The sequence below is a fragment of the Pleuronectes platessa genome, chromosome 15 (genome assembly GCF_947347685.1).
Source record: "Pleuronectes platessa chromosome 15, fPlePla1.1, whole genome shotgun sequence".
NCBI classification, from domain to species: domain Eukaryota; kingdom Metazoa; phylum Chordata; class Actinopteri; order Pleuronectiformes; family Pleuronectidae; genus Pleuronectes; species Pleuronectes platessa.
In genome coordinates, this window is record NC_070640.1 from 21485757 (window position 1) to 21502678 (window position 16922).

At 42.0% G+C, this 16922-nt stretch overlaps 2 protein-coding genes across 4 annotated transcripts; one reads left to right on the forward strand and one right to left on the reverse strand.

Moving 5' to 3' along the window:
• The first annotated feature begins 5398 nt into the window (after window positions 1-5398).
• On the forward strand, window positions 5399-11764 carry micu2 (mitochondrial calcium uptake 2). 2 transcript variants are annotated; one of them, XM_053441105.1, is made up of 12 exons: window positions 5399-5697; window positions 5939-6068; window positions 7338-7369; window positions 7464-7539; window positions 7769-7816; window positions 8143-8225; window positions 8924-8974; window positions 9095-9192; window positions 10151-10322; window positions 10421-10529; window positions 10609-10766; window positions 11221-11764. In XM_053441105.1, exons 1-12 carry the CDS (start codon window positions 5488-5490, stop codon window positions 11311-11313), a joined length of 1260 nt encoding a protein of 419 aa, XP_053297080.1. In that variant the 5' UTR covers window positions 5399-5487; the 3' UTR covers window positions 11314-11764. The 2 variants fall into 2 exon arrangements, with proteins under 2 accessions (XP_053297080.1, XP_053297079.1); XM_053441104.1 differs by having other exon boundaries at window positions 5400-5697; window positions 11215-11764.
• Window positions 11765-11819: 55 nt separating this feature from the next.
• LOC128456761 (interferon regulatory factor 2-binding protein 1) lies at window positions 11820-16419 on the reverse strand. Of its 2 annotated transcripts, none has more exons than XM_053441103.1 (2): window positions 14228-16419; window positions 11820-12712 (listed from the first exon to the last, which is right to left on the reverse strand). In XM_053441103.1, the coding sequence occupies exon 1, from the start codon at window positions 16029-16031 to the stop codon at window positions 14253-14255; it is 1779 nt and encodes a 592-aa protein (XP_053297078.1). In that variant the 5' UTR covers window positions 16032-16419; the 3' UTR covers window positions 11820-12712; window positions 14228-14252. The 2 variants fall into 2 exon arrangements, with proteins under 2 accessions (XP_053297078.1, XP_053297077.1); XM_053441102.1 differs by having other exon boundaries at window positions 14220-16419.
• Window positions 16420-16922: the final 503 nt, after the last annotated feature.

Genomic DNA, 16922 nt, shown 5'->3' on the forward strand with positions numbered 1-16922 from the left:
ATCTTTGTATGTATACCAATAAATCCAGTGCTCTAATAAAAACAATACTCTGAAGCGAAATGGGTAAAATTAAAACATTTGTATTAATCCACAGATTTAAAAAAACAATCATCACTCGAGAATATATTAATGTTTATCACATTTAAATGAAAAATATGCAAATTAGGAGTCACTATTAACTATCATAGTGTATATAAATACACCATATCTAGTTGTATTAAACACCTTTTACCAGGGAAGAGCAGGGACATACTGTAGGTATGCTTGTTGTATTTTTATATGCTTCTATTTATTCTTATCAGATTCAGGAGTTGCCCCGCAGCCCCAGTAAGAACTTGTAACAATAGCTGATTGAGTAGTCAGTGTGTCTGTGAGAGGTGTGCTCAGTGTATGTATTACCAACAGGAGATAGTCAACTAGCCTGAGCTCCGTGCTCCTCTGGATTATTGAATTTACTGGCGATTAAACTTAAGTACAGTGTGCTGTGATGAGAAATGAACAGGCGTTTGTCCCCCTACTGTTTCTGTTATTTTCTTTTACATGTATAAGGATGGTTAAGCTTCCGTTAAAGGCAGTGGTCATTTTGACATTTTTCTTACGTTACAGACAAGCAGGAAATACAGTGTAATGAAACACAGGTAGTAAGTGAGACTTCCTTCAGATTCTGCTGTCAGTGTTTTCCCACATTTCAACATGTCAAAATGCAAATATGAAAAAAAAAAGAGTCTTCCTTTCTATTAAAACACCAAAAGCATATCTCTGATGCAGCAGTGTTTGAATTGACTGACTTGAGGATTTGGGTGACAGTGCTGCTCTTTGTGTCTGCATTCGCTGCTGCCCTCAGATCGGGTTGAGCGAGAACAGATAAGCTATGTTGCGATGTGAATGTTAATTTTTATTTGGGAGCCTTTGTTTTACTTTACATACGTGCCATGTCATGCAGTCTGCAGAGAGAGTGGTTCAGAGGAGAAAGCTTTTGGTCATTGAGATGAAGAAACACTTCATCTGACTCCGCGGTCATCTGATGAAAATCAGTGCAATACATATTTTTATCACTGGAATAGGAGCTATAATATTTTCATGTGGCTGTAATTGTTCTGAGTCATTCGCTCACGGCAGATATTTATCCCGCATCACTGTGTGCGTTTTAAGTATTTGCTTTCCATCACTTTTATGAAACACAAAGGATTTTTTGCCCACTAACCTATAATAAAAGTGACAGTTGAAATGAAATAGACAGCATTAACTGTGACTGAAGAAAAAAAATATATTGTGCAATCTCTGTTTCCTTCATTGATGGTCTTACAAGTGTGTATGTCTTTGTTACTTTACATGACATAACTCTGCTGCTATGACATAAAATAAACCTCCGAACCCTGCTGATGCAAACTTTACGTGGAATTGATGTGGACACGCACGCTGGTCTCGCATACGCACATGCAAACACACAATCAAGCAGTGTGGTTCTCTTCTAACTTGCTCATTGCTGAAACTGACACAGTGTCCATGAATTCCAGCTGAAACGCATGACTCTGTCATCGTGAGGCCGCAGCAACTCTGGCTAACATTGACTGATCAGCTACATTCACTCTGTGCTTCCAAACCGACGGAGCACATTTCGGGGGTCACACACAGGACAAAACACAGTAAAGTATGTTGCTAGGACACTGACATGTAAACACACCGAATCTGAGGAGGACTAAAATGTTGGATTTTTTCTTAGAAACATTCAAGTCTGTGTGTGTGTGTCATCTTAACGTGTTTATCGCCTCATGGACGTAGAGCTGAACAAGCCTTTATACCGACACTCTGCCACAGGACTGAACTATTGGAGGAAATCAACTGAAGGGCTGGTATTTTCCAAACTGTGTCCAGGTCAACAACTTATCTCAACGCTTCAAATCCACCTCGCTCGCTTCTGTACATACAGTCACCGCTGCAACGCAGACATTTTGATGCTGTATTTATGGATTTCTTACAGCAACCGATGAAAATGCTGAATCTCATCCAGGTTACGTACGTGCAGTTTTGAATAAGATGTGAGAGGACATGTGAATAGCCTCGTTCATGTGAGCAAAAATAAAGGTACATGCAACTTTTGTTATGCACTAAAGTACAGCCCCCTGCACAGTGTGAAACAGTAGTGGTGATGCAGGGTCTATTCTATAATTAAAGAAAAAGAAAAACATACATACATGTATACAGTATTGCACAAATTCTGCCCAACTTGATGTATGTTTCAAGAATTTACATTTTAAATATGATTTGTTTATTGAATTGAATAACATCTGCCAATATCTGTCTGTGGAAATATGAAATATGGTATTGTCTCATAAAATCTCTTCATCCCTTCATTTTGCCATTGTCTTTTTTCCCCTCCATAGCTTTAAAGCACGAGCTAATGATGGACACGTTAAAATGCTACGCTACATGAGAGTTCTTATAAGTAAATGATCCTCAGAGCAACATCCTAAAAGGCTTCAAATGAATTGTTGATTTAATGGATTGATTGATTGCAATTGGCAATACAACTCTGAGGATTCCCAGCAGCTTGTATCTGTATTGTGGCACGTGCAACAATATTTGTAGACCATTCCCCAAAGGGTTTTAACAACTATTGCCATTCCATGAAAAACTGAGCCGTGTAGAACAAATTCTTCATGAATGTTGAGAGTTGCTAATTATTAGAGGAATTACAGGCATGATGTGATGAATCAAATCTCTTTTCCTCATGCAGCATGGAGAGGAAGAGCCACATGATTGTTCTCTGTCTCATAAACCCTTAAAAGAACCTGCTGCTGACTCATGACAGGGTATTTTCAGTCAGTTGAACTTCCAGGTGTCTCTCTTCCTTTGTACATTGGCCTTTTCTTGTCACTTTTCACTTGATTATGAACCTCACAACTTATATCACAGTGGCGCACACTTACGCAGCTGTGGCTCAGGAGATGGAGAGGGCTGTCCACTAAGCAGAAGGTCAGTGGGTCGATCCCGGGATCCGTTCCACATGCTGAAGTGTCCTTGGGCAAGGTACTGAACCCCAAACGGCTATGCTGACAGTGTGTGATAGAAAATGTGCTACATATAGAAGCACTATATTAAAGTGTAATGTGTGAATGTGTCTTGTACTGTAAAGTGCTTTGAGTGTTGCATAAGGTAGGAAAACTGCCATATAAGCCATTTCCATACATTATCACATAGGCATCATCAGATATAGACGTCACCAAAACATAAAATACATTTCCTATCACACTAAAACTACACTTACTTTCTCACAGTAAGTACCCATCCCCTGCAGCTCACTGAGATCTGAAGAGTTTCTTATTTGAATAGAACCATTTCGGAGCCATTCAAAACATTCTCCTGTCTCCTAAAACAAATGATGAATATTGTTATTTGTGATCAAAGCAAAGACCTGTTTCCAGAGCAAATAACGTGTGTGTAGGTGATGCTGCAGAGAAATGCCTGGGCTCTGTGGACAAATTATAGAGGACATTCTGCATGCCTGTCTGAACTGTGAGTAAAGACTTCAAATATCTTCTCCCTAAAGAATCTTAGGGCTGCTTGTCATTCATTAAAGGAATTCTTCTCAATTGGAGAACAGCCCCTCTGCCGTGGCTTTATGTTTAAGTTAAATTCTTGTCTCTGAGTGACTGACAGAGCTCACTGGGACAGCTTCTCTCCTTCTGTTGACCTGTTTGGAAAGACAAGTCCGCTGTGTGTTTTTTCACTGACTTGGAGTCAGTTCCATGCATGACATGTTAAATACTGTAGGATTTTCCTCCTTAGGACAAAATGTCTTTTGGTTCCAAGAAAAACAAAAGTTACAGGAAGGGAGCACAGTGTGGCAAAACAAAAAAGCCGCCCTATCAAACTGAAATAACTATAATTATTCAGTTCAGAGGGGATTTTTAAATATGTAGCTACTGAATGTGGTCGCCAATTTTCAACATAATAGTGTGTTATACGGAATTAGAAGATAACATCCATGCGCACTGATTTGTTTTTTTTTGTGAGGTTGATCTATTTAGTTAACTTCCAATCTCATAGATGTTGTTGCTGCTTTGTGGCTCATTTTTCCATGTTTAGTTATTGATTCTGTGGACCTGCACATACATGCACACAATTATGAGCTTATGCTGTCTCGTGCTCAAAGTGAAATGAAAGCTACGACAGACTAACTTGCAAAAGTAGAAAATATCAAAAAGTAAATACAGTAACAGAGGAAACGAATTTATTATGTGTGGTAATGACTTCTTCATTAATTGTATAATGTCAAGTATAGATGCATATGTCTTTGTGATGTTGTTGCCGTTGTATAAAAAGGGCAGGATGTGAGGCACATAAACAGGGCCCCGATTTCTGTGCTACATCACTGTGGTCGTGTGTTGTGGATGTACTGAGGAGAACAGTATGTGAACATATCAGTTCTCTCATTTGATCCTTCCTAATGCTCACTCAACCTAGAAATCATCCTTTATCTGGGAGCTTCTGATCTCTGCTCTGAGGAGCCATGAGCATTCACCAGAATTCATCAATACTAACCTCAATGCTACCAGCCTACCTGGAACAAGACATTCATGGTCCAGGGCGGAAAACTTATAATTGCTGGAATGGTACTAATACAACCAAGCCCATTGAGATGGGAGTTATGCAATTTGAAGAAGGAACACAAGAGGATTCAGCAGATTCCAGGTACAACATTTGAGATCTCCAGATCCAGGAGAGCTCAGTCCAGAGAACAGCTCAGATACTCCAGAACCCTCAGTCTCTCAGGCCACATGGTGGAAAAGGGACATTTATTTTGTATATATAGTATATATTACCACTTTCCTCTGAAGCATCTGGACTAAGATATCATGATTAGACACATATATAAAAGATAAATAATTATTAACAAACAGAATATCAACACATGGTGAACTCCGTCCTGGGAGAGGGATCCCTCACATGTAACATCTAGTTTTCTACGTCTTTTTGTTTTTACCCATAGTGAATAGGTTGTTTTGGTAGTTTTTCCTCACTCTTGTTGAGGGTAAAGGACAGAATATGTGATTTGTGAATATGGGCTACACAAATAACATTTGATTGGTTGATCCATACATAATAAATGAATTTAGAAAAGAGTGACAGATGTTGGTCAAACCGTTTCTAAAAGCCTACTGGTAAGTGTTTGGACAGTGTGTACATTTAACGGGAATACAGGCATCAGTCAATCTGAAGTCAATACATAACACTGCACCTCTCTGACAGCTGACCGGGTGCTGTCGTCATCAGAAAGGGACGTCACTTCAGATGACAGCGTCAGGCCGCAGAATGTGGGATGAGCAGAGGCATGCGGTGCAGACGTCACGGCGAAATCTGATCTGAGACTGCAGGCCTGGGCGTGGCGCTGTCACGTGACCTGTGGCTCTGCACGGTCATGTGGGTGGGGCGCTGCTACGGAAGCCTTTGATTGTAGCCAGCTAACGAGTTAGCATCCTGAAAATGGCCAGCTGGGGGAGGGTCTCTGCGGTGCTGAGGAACGTATTGAGGGGCCCCCGTACTCTGGGGAGCTCCGCTGTCTGCCGGGCAGTGGCTCCTGTTGTTGTGGGCTCGGTTGTAGCGGGAGGCCTCCTCTGTTATTATCAGCACCATGCTAACAACAGAGCTAATATCCGGACTCTGCCCTTCACTGTTCACGCTGATGAAGAGAAGGTGAGAGCGGACACCCACACACACACTCAGACACTGGGCCTGGTACGTTTCATATGTGAGTTATTTAAACGCATAGCAGCTAAATGTGCGTCAGCGCTACAGACAGGGCGTGAACACTTAGTATCAACAATGACGCCCTCTAGCGGCCACTCACTGACACAGCACACAGACTGTGTATCCTGACTAAAGCTCGTTCTTCTCCTGCCTGTGATGATCATGGTGTTTGTCTGTGCTGCTTTAGGAAGCTGCTGCTCCTCCTCTCTCCGCCAGGAAGGTCCGCTTCAACAAGTTTGCCTCAGTGGTCTGCGAGCAGGAGCCCTACATGACCCCCAGAGACTTCCTGTTCTCTGTCATGCTGGAGAAGGTCGACCGTAAGCTGCTCTTTGTCCTGCCCATGACACTGTGGAGCCCGAATGGAGTCTGACATAGGACTGGGCAATAAAACCATATCTATAATTATCACAATATAGCTTTCATGAAAAGCAACGTAGTCCAGCATATATTGATTCAATGCTTAGCCATTCTGCAACCAAACTGATACGATGAAGTAGTAGTATTATTGAAGAAAATAATTTGAGATTTTTACATTACATGTTGGTAGAGTTAAGGCATAATTTAACAAGAAAAAGTCACTATGACAATAAAGTTGTAATATTAAGATAATAAAATCGTAATTGAGAGCTAAGTCATAATTCAACAGGACAAAGAGTGATTATCAGGACAATAAAGGGATCATTTAAAGAGAAAAAGTCATAATGAGAATAAAGCTTTAGTTAAAATGAGAAAAGATTCATAAATAAACATGAAAATTCATCTTAATATGATCAGTCGTGCTTTAGTTGTTATTAAACAAGAAGGTCCCACAGTGAGGAGGTGTAACACTTGACCGATCTACCTCAGAGTAGTAAAATGTTTGAAACCACAACCTTCACTCAGGAGCGAAAATCTGTGTGTAAAGTTATTGTGATAATTATCTGTATAAATTGATAAGAAACATACACACTAAGCACTGGCCAATCGGCTTGCTGCTCCCTCACTGCGAAGAACAGTTGAATGTTCATAAAGAGTGGAAATATAAAATTGTTGCACTTTAAAGCATCATCGCTCCTTTAATCATCATTCGACTGACAAAACTGAATAACATCATTGATGAGTATACGTATATAATATCATGTGTGAGTTTGATTGTGATGGGAATTGTAATTTATGTTCATTTGACGAATGACACATAACTTATAAATGTAACTAGGCTGCCTACAAAAATACTTTACTTAAAAAACTAACTATGAGAGTAAAACGTGTGTTAATGACACTTTTTTTTCTATTCAGGCAGCCGTTTTAATCAGCAGTTCACTTGTGATAGCAGTAGTTACAGTTAGATTAAGGCTATAAGTGAACTATTGAAACCATTGAAAATTACTTCAAAATGTCCACCTAATAATCCTACAAATACACATGTTTCATTCTTGTGTCATGTGGTTGTTCATTGTTGATGGTTTCAAAAGGCCTTAAATTAATGCATCTATGTTGAACACTAAAACCTGGCCGACCCTCAGACATATAAAACCAAGATGCATGGAATGAATTTACATGTAATGCTGACCTCCTGCTGTTAATCTTTTCTGTCTGTTTTCATGTAGGGAAGCTCCAGAAGAAGAATCTTACAACACAGGTATGTCACATCTCCCCTTCTCTGCACATGAGGAGCCCAGTCATACTTTGGGACTAAAGGTGCTGTCGTCTGTTTCCTGTTGGTGTCTCTCCAGGAAGTTAATAAGATGTTGGTCGCTGCGTCTAAAGCGTGTGCTGGTAACGATCTGTTCAGAACCTTGGGAGACAATGGTGAGTTGTTAATCTGTCGTCAGAGGGGAGTTAATACACAGGAGCTCCGGGCCTAATACCCTGGATTCTCTGAGACTGGATTCAGGTCACACTTAACTTGTGTTTATCTGTGTATTGGAAAATACGTCTGTATGTTTGCACGTTATTTCTTTTCAATATCAATTGTTATATTTCTTGGTTATCTTCTGTCCAAAGGAAAATGTATCGTCCATGTCTTTATGTATTGCAGGCCTGATATCTTACACAGAGTACCTGTTCCTGCTCACCATACTCACCAGTAAGTCACTCATACATCTCCGAACCTTACACGAGCTGCAGGGCCTTGTACTTCCCTGACTCAAGTTATTAATACTAAGTAGTAATCTCAATAAAGGATTTGCATGGGATCTTTTGTTTGCATTCAGTGATGATACTGCTTTTTTCCACAATTCTGTTCAACCTTTGCACACTTGCACATTTAGAGTGGAGAGCGACAGTTTCTCAGCAGCTGCTGATATTTGTTCCTAAGATGTCCACTTACCAAATAAATTGATTTGTTTGAAGTCATCTGTATTAAGAAAACTAGACAGAGTCCTGATAACTGTCGATGCTTTGCTGTTGCAGAGCCGCGCACAGGATTTCACATAGCCTTCAAAATGCTTGATGTGGACGGCAATGAACAAGTGGACAAAAAGGAATTTCTCAAGGTAGGACCTCTGACATATCCAGCTTATTTAGCAGAGAAAGAATCAAAGGAATAGTTAACGTGATATAGTCACAAGGGATAATTTGTGTTACAGACAGGATTATGATTCTGTTTGTTCACATGTCTGTGTGCACCTAAATGTCTAAATATAACCACTTTTAATGCTGCCGCTGATGCCACAACAGTGTAAGTAAGGAGACGTGGAACTGTGTGAAGGTGAGGAACAGCTGCAGTGCTCGTGTCATCTGTTCTGTGTTTAGAGCCTGAGTCTGCTCCTCAATTTACGCCAGTTATTATATATTTATTATATTACTCACAGTTTTTGTCTCGTCCAATCAGGCTTGTGCTCTTTGATGACAAGCAGACCTCTGCTTGCTGAGTCTAGCTAAGGCCTAGACTAGTAGACTGCATGTTGGCACGTCATGAACCTTGTGTTGTATTGTTTCGTGTTGTGACTTGGTGCAAAGGCCCAAAGCGTTCAGTAATACGAGCCAAGTGCATGAGATCTGCTCCAGTCTCCTGTGTGTGTGTGATTTAGATGAAGGTTGCATCTCTGGTTTGATCTGTGAAATTATACTTTTTTGTTCTTTTTTGTTTGGTAGTTCAGAGAAGAAGGATGTATGCACTCATAAAAATCTAGTTCATACATTTTCTCTGGTTAAATAGAAAAAATAATATTTTCTTTTTTATTTACTGAAGCTCAAGAAAATTATTGGGAAAAGTAAATTGAGAGTTCCTAAGGACACTGAGGTGAGTATTCACATTCTCTTAAAATAATACATAACTCTCCTTTTTCGGAATAATTTATTAAGTGTAACATGTTATCATTCAGATTAAATGTTAACTATACACGTTACATGTTGTTTACAGAAACCAGCAGAGGAAGGTGAAGGTGTGAAGACGACACTACAGGCCTACTTCTTTGGGAAGGAAGGAGAAAACAAGTTGCAGTACAAGGACTTCCTCAAGTAAGAGAATGGCCTCTACAGAAACACTTTGCAAAGGGAAAGAAAATGAGGCCATCCCACAATTCCTTGAAATAGCAAAATTCAAAGTTCTGCACTATTCCACACCAATGAAATCGGTACATGTATGTAGCCAGGAGTAAGTGCAATAAAATTCTAGCACGGCTGTTTTATATTCGTAAGCCGTCAGTAACTCTATCCCCGATTCCTCGACCTCATGATGTTTTCCGCAAAGGAAAATATGTTTTTGTAATGCACTACAGCAGCAATAGTCTGACTCACTGTAGATATGTTTGCAATTGGCTGCGAGTCACATGCAGCCTCCTCCTACCTGCCTGCCATCTGCATGTTATTGTTTTCAAAACCCTCTTCTCTACAGGAAACAGCAACTAGAATCAACACGCTGAAAATCACATGTTTTGACAAAGATTTGGATCTTGCGATCACACAGGCAACCTAACGTATTGCTGATTTGCGGGGTGTTTTCTATGCAGTGAATTAGCCATTGTAATGACGGTGCTCGCCACCCGGCATACGTTTCACCAAAACACTATTTTGCAGGGCGCAATCACTGCAGACATGATTTAGGTCCTTTTTTTATTAGTCACAAAGTTGCAGTGCATCAAGCCTGTTATGGTAGTGTATTTACACAGGTGAATGAAAACTGTTAGGCTGGCCTTTGAAATACAAACAAACATTGAGGTTGACATAGAAAGAAAACTGTAAGCTGATGTTTAATCCCTATCATAATTTTGTCTTGTATAAATACAGAGTTTACAGTAGAATAAAGTCACACTAACTATATCATCTTTATTTATACAGTAGGTGAATCAGTGTTTAAAAAACAGGACTTTTTCCACAGAATTGAGACTTCATTGTAAAGAATGGTTTTAGTGTTAGAAATAGTAATAAAGTGATTAGCCAATATTGTCACATTTCCAGTAAACCATGTGTCCTTCAGGTTCATGGAGGACCTGCAGGCGGAGGTCCAGGAGATGGAGTTCCTGCAGTTCTCCAGAGGTATGGACACAATGCGAAGAGAAGACTTTGCAGAGTGGCTGCTTCACTACACCAACGTAGAACACAATGACATCTATTGGGAAAACATGAGGAAGAGGATCCCAGCAGGACAGGTAATGAGTCTCCTCTGCCACTCTCACATGTAACAGAAATGCTGTGAAAATGACTTTTAATGTCACTTGACAGTGAACTGACCCATTTTGTGTTGCAGAGCATCACATTTGATGAGTTCAGAGCCTTCTGCCTGTTCACCAACAATCTGGAGGACTTTTCCTTTTCAATGAAAATGGTCTCTGGAACCAACCGTCCTGTTGGAATGGGTAAGAGCTCGTCTTGTCAGGACAGTATCCTCCTCACACTATTGACAGTGGATGACATGTTTTCTGCTTGTGATTGCAGCCCAGTTTAAGCGAGCTGTGAGGATCGCCACGGGACATGATCTGTCTGTAAATGTGCTGGACACCGTGTTTAAACTCTTTGATATGGACGGAGACAACTGTCTGAGCCATAAGGAATTCATTGGTGTGATGAAGGACAGAGTACTGCGAGGGCTGAAGGTGAGGTCATCCATCTGAAACGTCTTACCTCTGCCAAGGAGTTTATGTTTTCAGCCCTGTTGGTTTGTTTGTTTCTTTCTTTGTGAGCAAGAATTGGCACAAATATTGGGTGGATCCCCAATACACTTAGTGGAAGGATGTGGTATGGGTCAGGCAAGATCACATTCAGTTCTGCTTCTGATCTGAATCCAGGAATTTGTTATAATTTACTTTAACATTGTGGGATAGGGTGTTTCTAGAAAAAAAATTGTAAGTTGCAATTATGTCTACATAAATGTTTACATTCAGTTGTTTCATATTATGCAGATAGCGAATCTGACTGCTACTAACATTTTGAGACACTTTTAAGATGCACCTGTTCATTTATCAAATGGTCTTTTATGCCCCAGTGTGTCGTCTCTGAACGTCACAGTATTGTTGGCCTAGTTTAATTCGGCCCTGTTCTCAGGTACAGCCTGACGGCTTCTCTGGCTACTGGAAGTGTGTGAAGAAGGAGACACTGAAGGCAGCCAAAGAGGCCCTGGGAGACACCGGCTGCCCCTTCTGAACCACCATGATGTTCCAGAAGGAATCTGATAGACGATCACTCATTCTGGTGTCTAATAATCACATAAGCCCGCGTGAACACGAATCTAAATGTAACCACATGTAAAGAAGCTAAGGATTTATACCACTGTCTTTTGTATGGATGATGTTTACATAGGAGCAGATCTATTAATTGATTTACTGAATTTGGGTGTGGTGTTTACAGTGTTCCAGTAATTATCTTAATCAAGTCATGCATGTTATATTCAGAGTGGCTGATGACTTTCAAATTGACCCATGCACTTAACACATTTAAGCAGCGTGTTTACGAAACTGGTGATCTGCGTTTCAAGGCGAAGGCTTAATCTGTTCATGTTGCCATAACACGTTTTCATGGGCTTTTATAATAGAGGGGTTTTCATGTTTTTGTTTTAAGATATTTATATAATAAAGATTTATTTTTAAATGGTGAATTAACATTTGTGGTTATTAGAAAACAAACCGGCAGCAGAAAAAAGCAGCTATGACTTATAACTATTTTGTAATTTATTGTAGAATTGACCTGTTAAGATCACATGAGTATGTGGGTTAACCATTGAAGATTGTGGTGCTAATTATTTCATCATACATACAAGTCAAAAAGTAAATAGACAAAACAAGCTTACGTCTGTGATAGATGAACAAATTAGTGACTGATGCCAAGGTTATCAGTGAATACAGCATACACAGCTACAATACAATAAAATTACATTGCGCATGAAGCCATCTTTGGTCTTCTTATCACTATAAACAAATGCATATAAATTTGTATTGTATCAAAAATAGAAATTACATAGCCATATTGAAAGTAAATTCACATTTTTGACATACAATATAGGGAGAATACCTAAGAGACATAGTATGGGATTACATTTTTTAATCCTTGGCTTTAAGGACCCAATGGTTTTTGCCACATTTTTAACATTCATTTGTTTAGAATTGAGGGATTCTGTGAAACCATCCATTACTATCGCTGTCACCCATCTGTGTAGGACAATATGAAACATATATGACAAACACACAAACGAAAGACAGAAGAGATTGTCATTCTTTAAAAAAAAAAAAAGATCAAGCATGTGCTTTGAATCCTGGGCTTTGAAACAAGGCCTGATGAGGAGTCTGCTGCGCTGGACACGCGAGAGAGGGAGAAACGTGGTCGGGACTCAACGTTCTGTCGTCCCTCACAGGTGTGCCGAGCCCTGACAGGACGGACATGTCCCGCCACTCACGAGTGAGCTTGAGTTGACTGTGTGTGTTTGTGTGTGTGTCGCTGTCCTGCAGGGGTTCAGAGTTATTGTGTTCTCAGAGGCACAAATGATGAACTGCAGCCAGAGGACTTCTGCTTGAGATAATAGGGAAGTGCTTTCAAAGTGTTTGATCCACTGGGGAGAAAGAGGAGAAGTCGGTGTGAGACTTTGGGAACATTTTGAACAAACGGTACAAACAAATGACAACTTTTTTTATTTTGTCTATCAACCGAGCAGTGATATTATCAGGGTTAGCAAGCGTTTCTTGCTTGTAGTAAATCACCAGAACAAGCTGTCATATTGTTCTTGTAAATATGACATGGTTTCAAGTCCATTATATCTCAAAACATGCCCATGTCGACATTTTCAAAAATATTTTTGTTTGGTCCAAGCAACAGTTCAAAGGCTAAAGAGTCTGAGGAAACCAGCAAATACCCGATGCTCTACAGCACATTGAGTACAGTGGTTAGTTAATAACAGGGCTTTAACACCAGATTAACACTTGGACTGAACTTCAAGTTAATGACAATTAAGCCTCGAGGCTTCTATTTTTATTATTTTGTAAATATTTTCATTATGATTGAAACAGATTTTTGTGTCCCATTCTACAACTCAGCATCCAACAAAACCACTGAGGTGTCATGATGAAGGACTACACACTATAACGACTCAGTTTATGTTGATCATGTGGCTTCTATTCCAATAAGGCCTTCAGGATTATTTTCATTATTGATTCACCTCTCATTTAGAAAGAATCGGACCTATAAAGTTTAGAAAATTGTGAAATGATTTTTATTCAAAGGTGAAACCTCTGGGGGGAAAAATGGTTTGTCAGGTCAAAAGGTCACATTCATTATGAGAGAAGAAATGCTGCAAATCTTCCTCCTGATATTAGGCTTCAAAGGAAAATGCTTCAAAGAATAATCTGTTGATTAATCATCTGTCGCACTAATCTCATCATTGAAAACCAAAGTTCTGGTGGGGGAAATATTTCCAGTGTGAGCCAGCTCATGAACTAAAATTAGTAGAAGTCATTTTTCATTACATCCAAGGTTTAAAACATTTGTTTAAATGTTTAGTTACACTTATTCACCTGTGACTTTGCACTGCAGCCACGGCTTCCTTTATTCAACATGCACATTCTACCTACAGGAGCCTGTGCAGTTTGTAATATTAAATACCATGATGATTAGTGCTAGTTGATTAGATGATTGTTTAATAATCTCACTACACTGACTCAATGACTACATATATAGCTATTGTGACAGAGGCATCATCAACTCATCATTCCTGCCACTAGTTTAAGGTTGTCTTCACCTTTGTGTTTATTCTATTGGATAAATTAAATAAATTGGAACATTAACTTTCAACTGCAATTTAAAGTAAAGAAGAGTCAACTCTGAAAGAGGGGGGGAAAAAACATCAGAACAACATATCAGCTCTTGATTCACACTGATTCTACTGTTGTGTGCCATCCCAAGTCTTAATTTTTTTAATTTTCTGCAAACTCAAATGTTTAATCTAATTGAACAATGGTGACGAATCCTTACCAAGCCTCTCAGGATAGATGTAACCCTTGAATTCACTTGTAAAGGAAAGATGTTGGACAATAAGTAGAACAATTAAATGCAAGTTTTCTCACCATCTTACCATTCACCACAACAGGATGGAGACGTCAAGGGTCGCTCTCCTTCTTTACTGTCACATCTCCGTCTCCGGCCAGGATGGTCGCGATCTCTCCCTGCATGAAGGCCCAAGGCACGGTGGATCCAGCCAGGGGACAGCGCTCCCCACTGGGGCAGTACACCTCACCTCCTTGACCTTGGCTGCGGATGAATCCCCGGGTACAGGGGAAGCAGAACTTGTGGTGCGGGACAGAGGGACACTGGACAAAATGAGTGTCCTCCAAGCGCTCTCTGCAGAGGGTGCAGCAGAGCAAGGTGCCCTGAGCGCTGCTTGATGACTCACCGGCGGTGGGGTTGCTGCTGGGCCCCACCGAATTTAAGCCCTGCCCCATGGATGCCTGGGAGACTGAGGTGGAGGCAGTGGAGGGACTGCTGCTGGTGGGACGCCCAGCTGAGGAGGAGTGGGCTGTTGACATGCTGGGGCTTTCTCTGGCCATCTGACTGGAGCTCAGACTGTCTGCAACTCCCATGAGTGCCGAGATGGGTGAGGGCTGGCTGTGTAAACGGGGCGGGCCTTCTTGAGGGGCAGCCATGCCAGGAAGCGGTTCCATGCCTGAGTAAGCACCTCTGGGCCAGGGCTCTCTTGCGCTATGTTCAGGCCTCCCTTCGCTCTCTCCATTCTCTGAGCCTGGAGAAGCCTTGCGGCGGCGAGCTGTGCTCTTTGCCTGTACAGGGCGACCAGCAGGTGCCATGGGCAACACTACATCGGGCTGTGGCAGAACCTCTGGGATTGGGGGCTCTTTAAACATCCGCACGCCATCATTCAGCAGCTCGGCCAACCCGCGCCAGTCTCCTGTGCCCTGCCGCTTCTCATACTCCACGTAGCGCAGCCCAGAGTTCACCGCTTTACCTGCATCTTTGGCCGAGTCGCGGAACATCTGCCTGACCAGGTCTGGGACTCCTGAGAAGATCATTCCTGACCCGGAAGGATACTCCACAAATACCTTCAGGTCAAACTCCGGGTTGGCGCTGGCATCGAAGGCCAGAACACGGCCCATCAGGTTGTGGTCTTTCCTGAAGCGCACATTGAAGGGGACACAGCTGCTGAGAGCTACGAGCACGTCCCTGACTGCTTTGGGGCGGTTTGGCCAGCCTTCAACCCTGCTACGAGAAATCTCATTCAGTTCACTCATCACTTCATTGTTCCTCCACAATGCAGGATCTATACCCACCAGAGCAGAGGTGCTAGCCCCCACGCTCAGTGCCACAGCCTGTCGTCTTCCAGCATCACCCATGATAGGTGCTGAAACTGCAAGAGGTGCGGTCCCACCCCTGGAGCTCGATAGAGGGGCTAACAGCCCATGAGGGGTCGCGACTAACCCCTGAGCTAGCAATGCGTGGGATATGGTGCCATGGAGACCAGGGACTGGCCCGGCTATGGCCCGACGAGTGTTCGGACTCTGCCGGCTGCCCTCGGACAAGGCCACATCTTCAGCTCTGTGCAGCCCGTTCGGGAGGCGAGAGGACACCCCATACTCACCCCTCCCCCTGTCCAGGCGCTCTCCATGCTGCCGCCCTGCCTCCACGGGCCCCGACGAGCTGGGTTTGCTCTGCTGAGGACCCGGGGACCTACCGTCTAAAACCCCGTGCGTGCTCTTCAGCTGCCTGGCGGTTTCGATGAGGAGCTCTATTCGGTCCGCGCCGTCGTAGTTGACGCATCCCCGGCACACGGCCTCGCTGAACTCCCACAGCATGGCCCAGGGCATCTTGGGCAGATCGCAGAGGTAGCACCATTGCCGTCTGGAGGAGGACTGCGAGGCGGAGGACATGTTGTTTACAGGCCCTCGACCAAACTTTCTTCGGAGGCCTTCACGTAACGCGCTGCGCTTTTCGGCTGTTCTTCAGTTCTCAGACGCGAGCCGCCACATGCCGCGGATTTCACTACGGAAAGTCAAAGGAAATCTGAGCTAGAGAAACGCGACCGCTGGTGACGACATTTAAAAGTTAGCAACGTTTCCTCTCTCGGTTTGTTCGCGTCGGTCTGTGTGGAAGGAAGTAAAATGTTATAAGACACCGGAAACACCTACGCGACTATGACGCGAGGCGGAGTGGGAGTTGTAGTTTTTAACTGCTTCGCCGTTTTCTTTATATTTTCCTGAACGTAAGTGTTTACACGTGTCTCTCCGATCCGAGAGACGTAGAATAAAGTTGCACCAGACTCTGTGGACGGTTGTGACGTGGACATGGGAAGATCAGATTTACATTGTGCTGTGGAACCGGTTCAATGGGCGGATCCAAGATTATTTTGAATCCCTTTCGTCAACGTTCCCAGTAAAGCCAGCCAGCCTAGTATTGTGAATATTACTCATTTCATAAAAACCCGGAAGTAGTCATACACATAGTAAAACTAGACAGAACTATCACTTTATCAATGATCCTGGAATAGGCACAACTTAAAATGCTCATGATCAAATGTAGCACAATTAAAAATACCATTCCATTTGTAAAATCGGAGAAACAACAGAATAAGGTTTCTGTTGCGAGATATCTGGATATTTGTTTTAAACAAGGCCTCAACTTAGGAGATGTATCATTACACGTTCATTGATAAATGTTCATGTGGAGAAAATGTGTCTAGCTCTAGAAACCATGCGAACATCTTAGGTTCACAGGAGGATGAATAGATGCATAATAAATTCAGGGTCTTGTTGATTGACTAT

Coding starts and splice junctions, on each gene's coding strand:
- micu2 (XM_053441104.1), top strand. CDS start 5,488: ATGGCCAGCTGGGGGAGGGTCTCTGCGGTGCTGAGGAACGTATTGAGG. Junction 5,698..5,938: donor TTCACGCTGATGAAGAGAAG/GTGAGAGCGGAC, acceptor GTGCTGCTTTAG/GAAGCTGCTGCTCCTCCTCT. Junction 8,975..9,094: donor GAGTTCCTAAGGACACTGAG/GTGAGTATTCAC, acceptor TGTTGTTTACAG/AAACCAGCAGAGGAAGGTGA.
- LOC128456761 (XM_053441103.1), bottom strand. CDS start 16,031: ATGTCCTCCGCCTCGCAGTCCTCCTCCAGACGGCAATGGTGCTACCTC.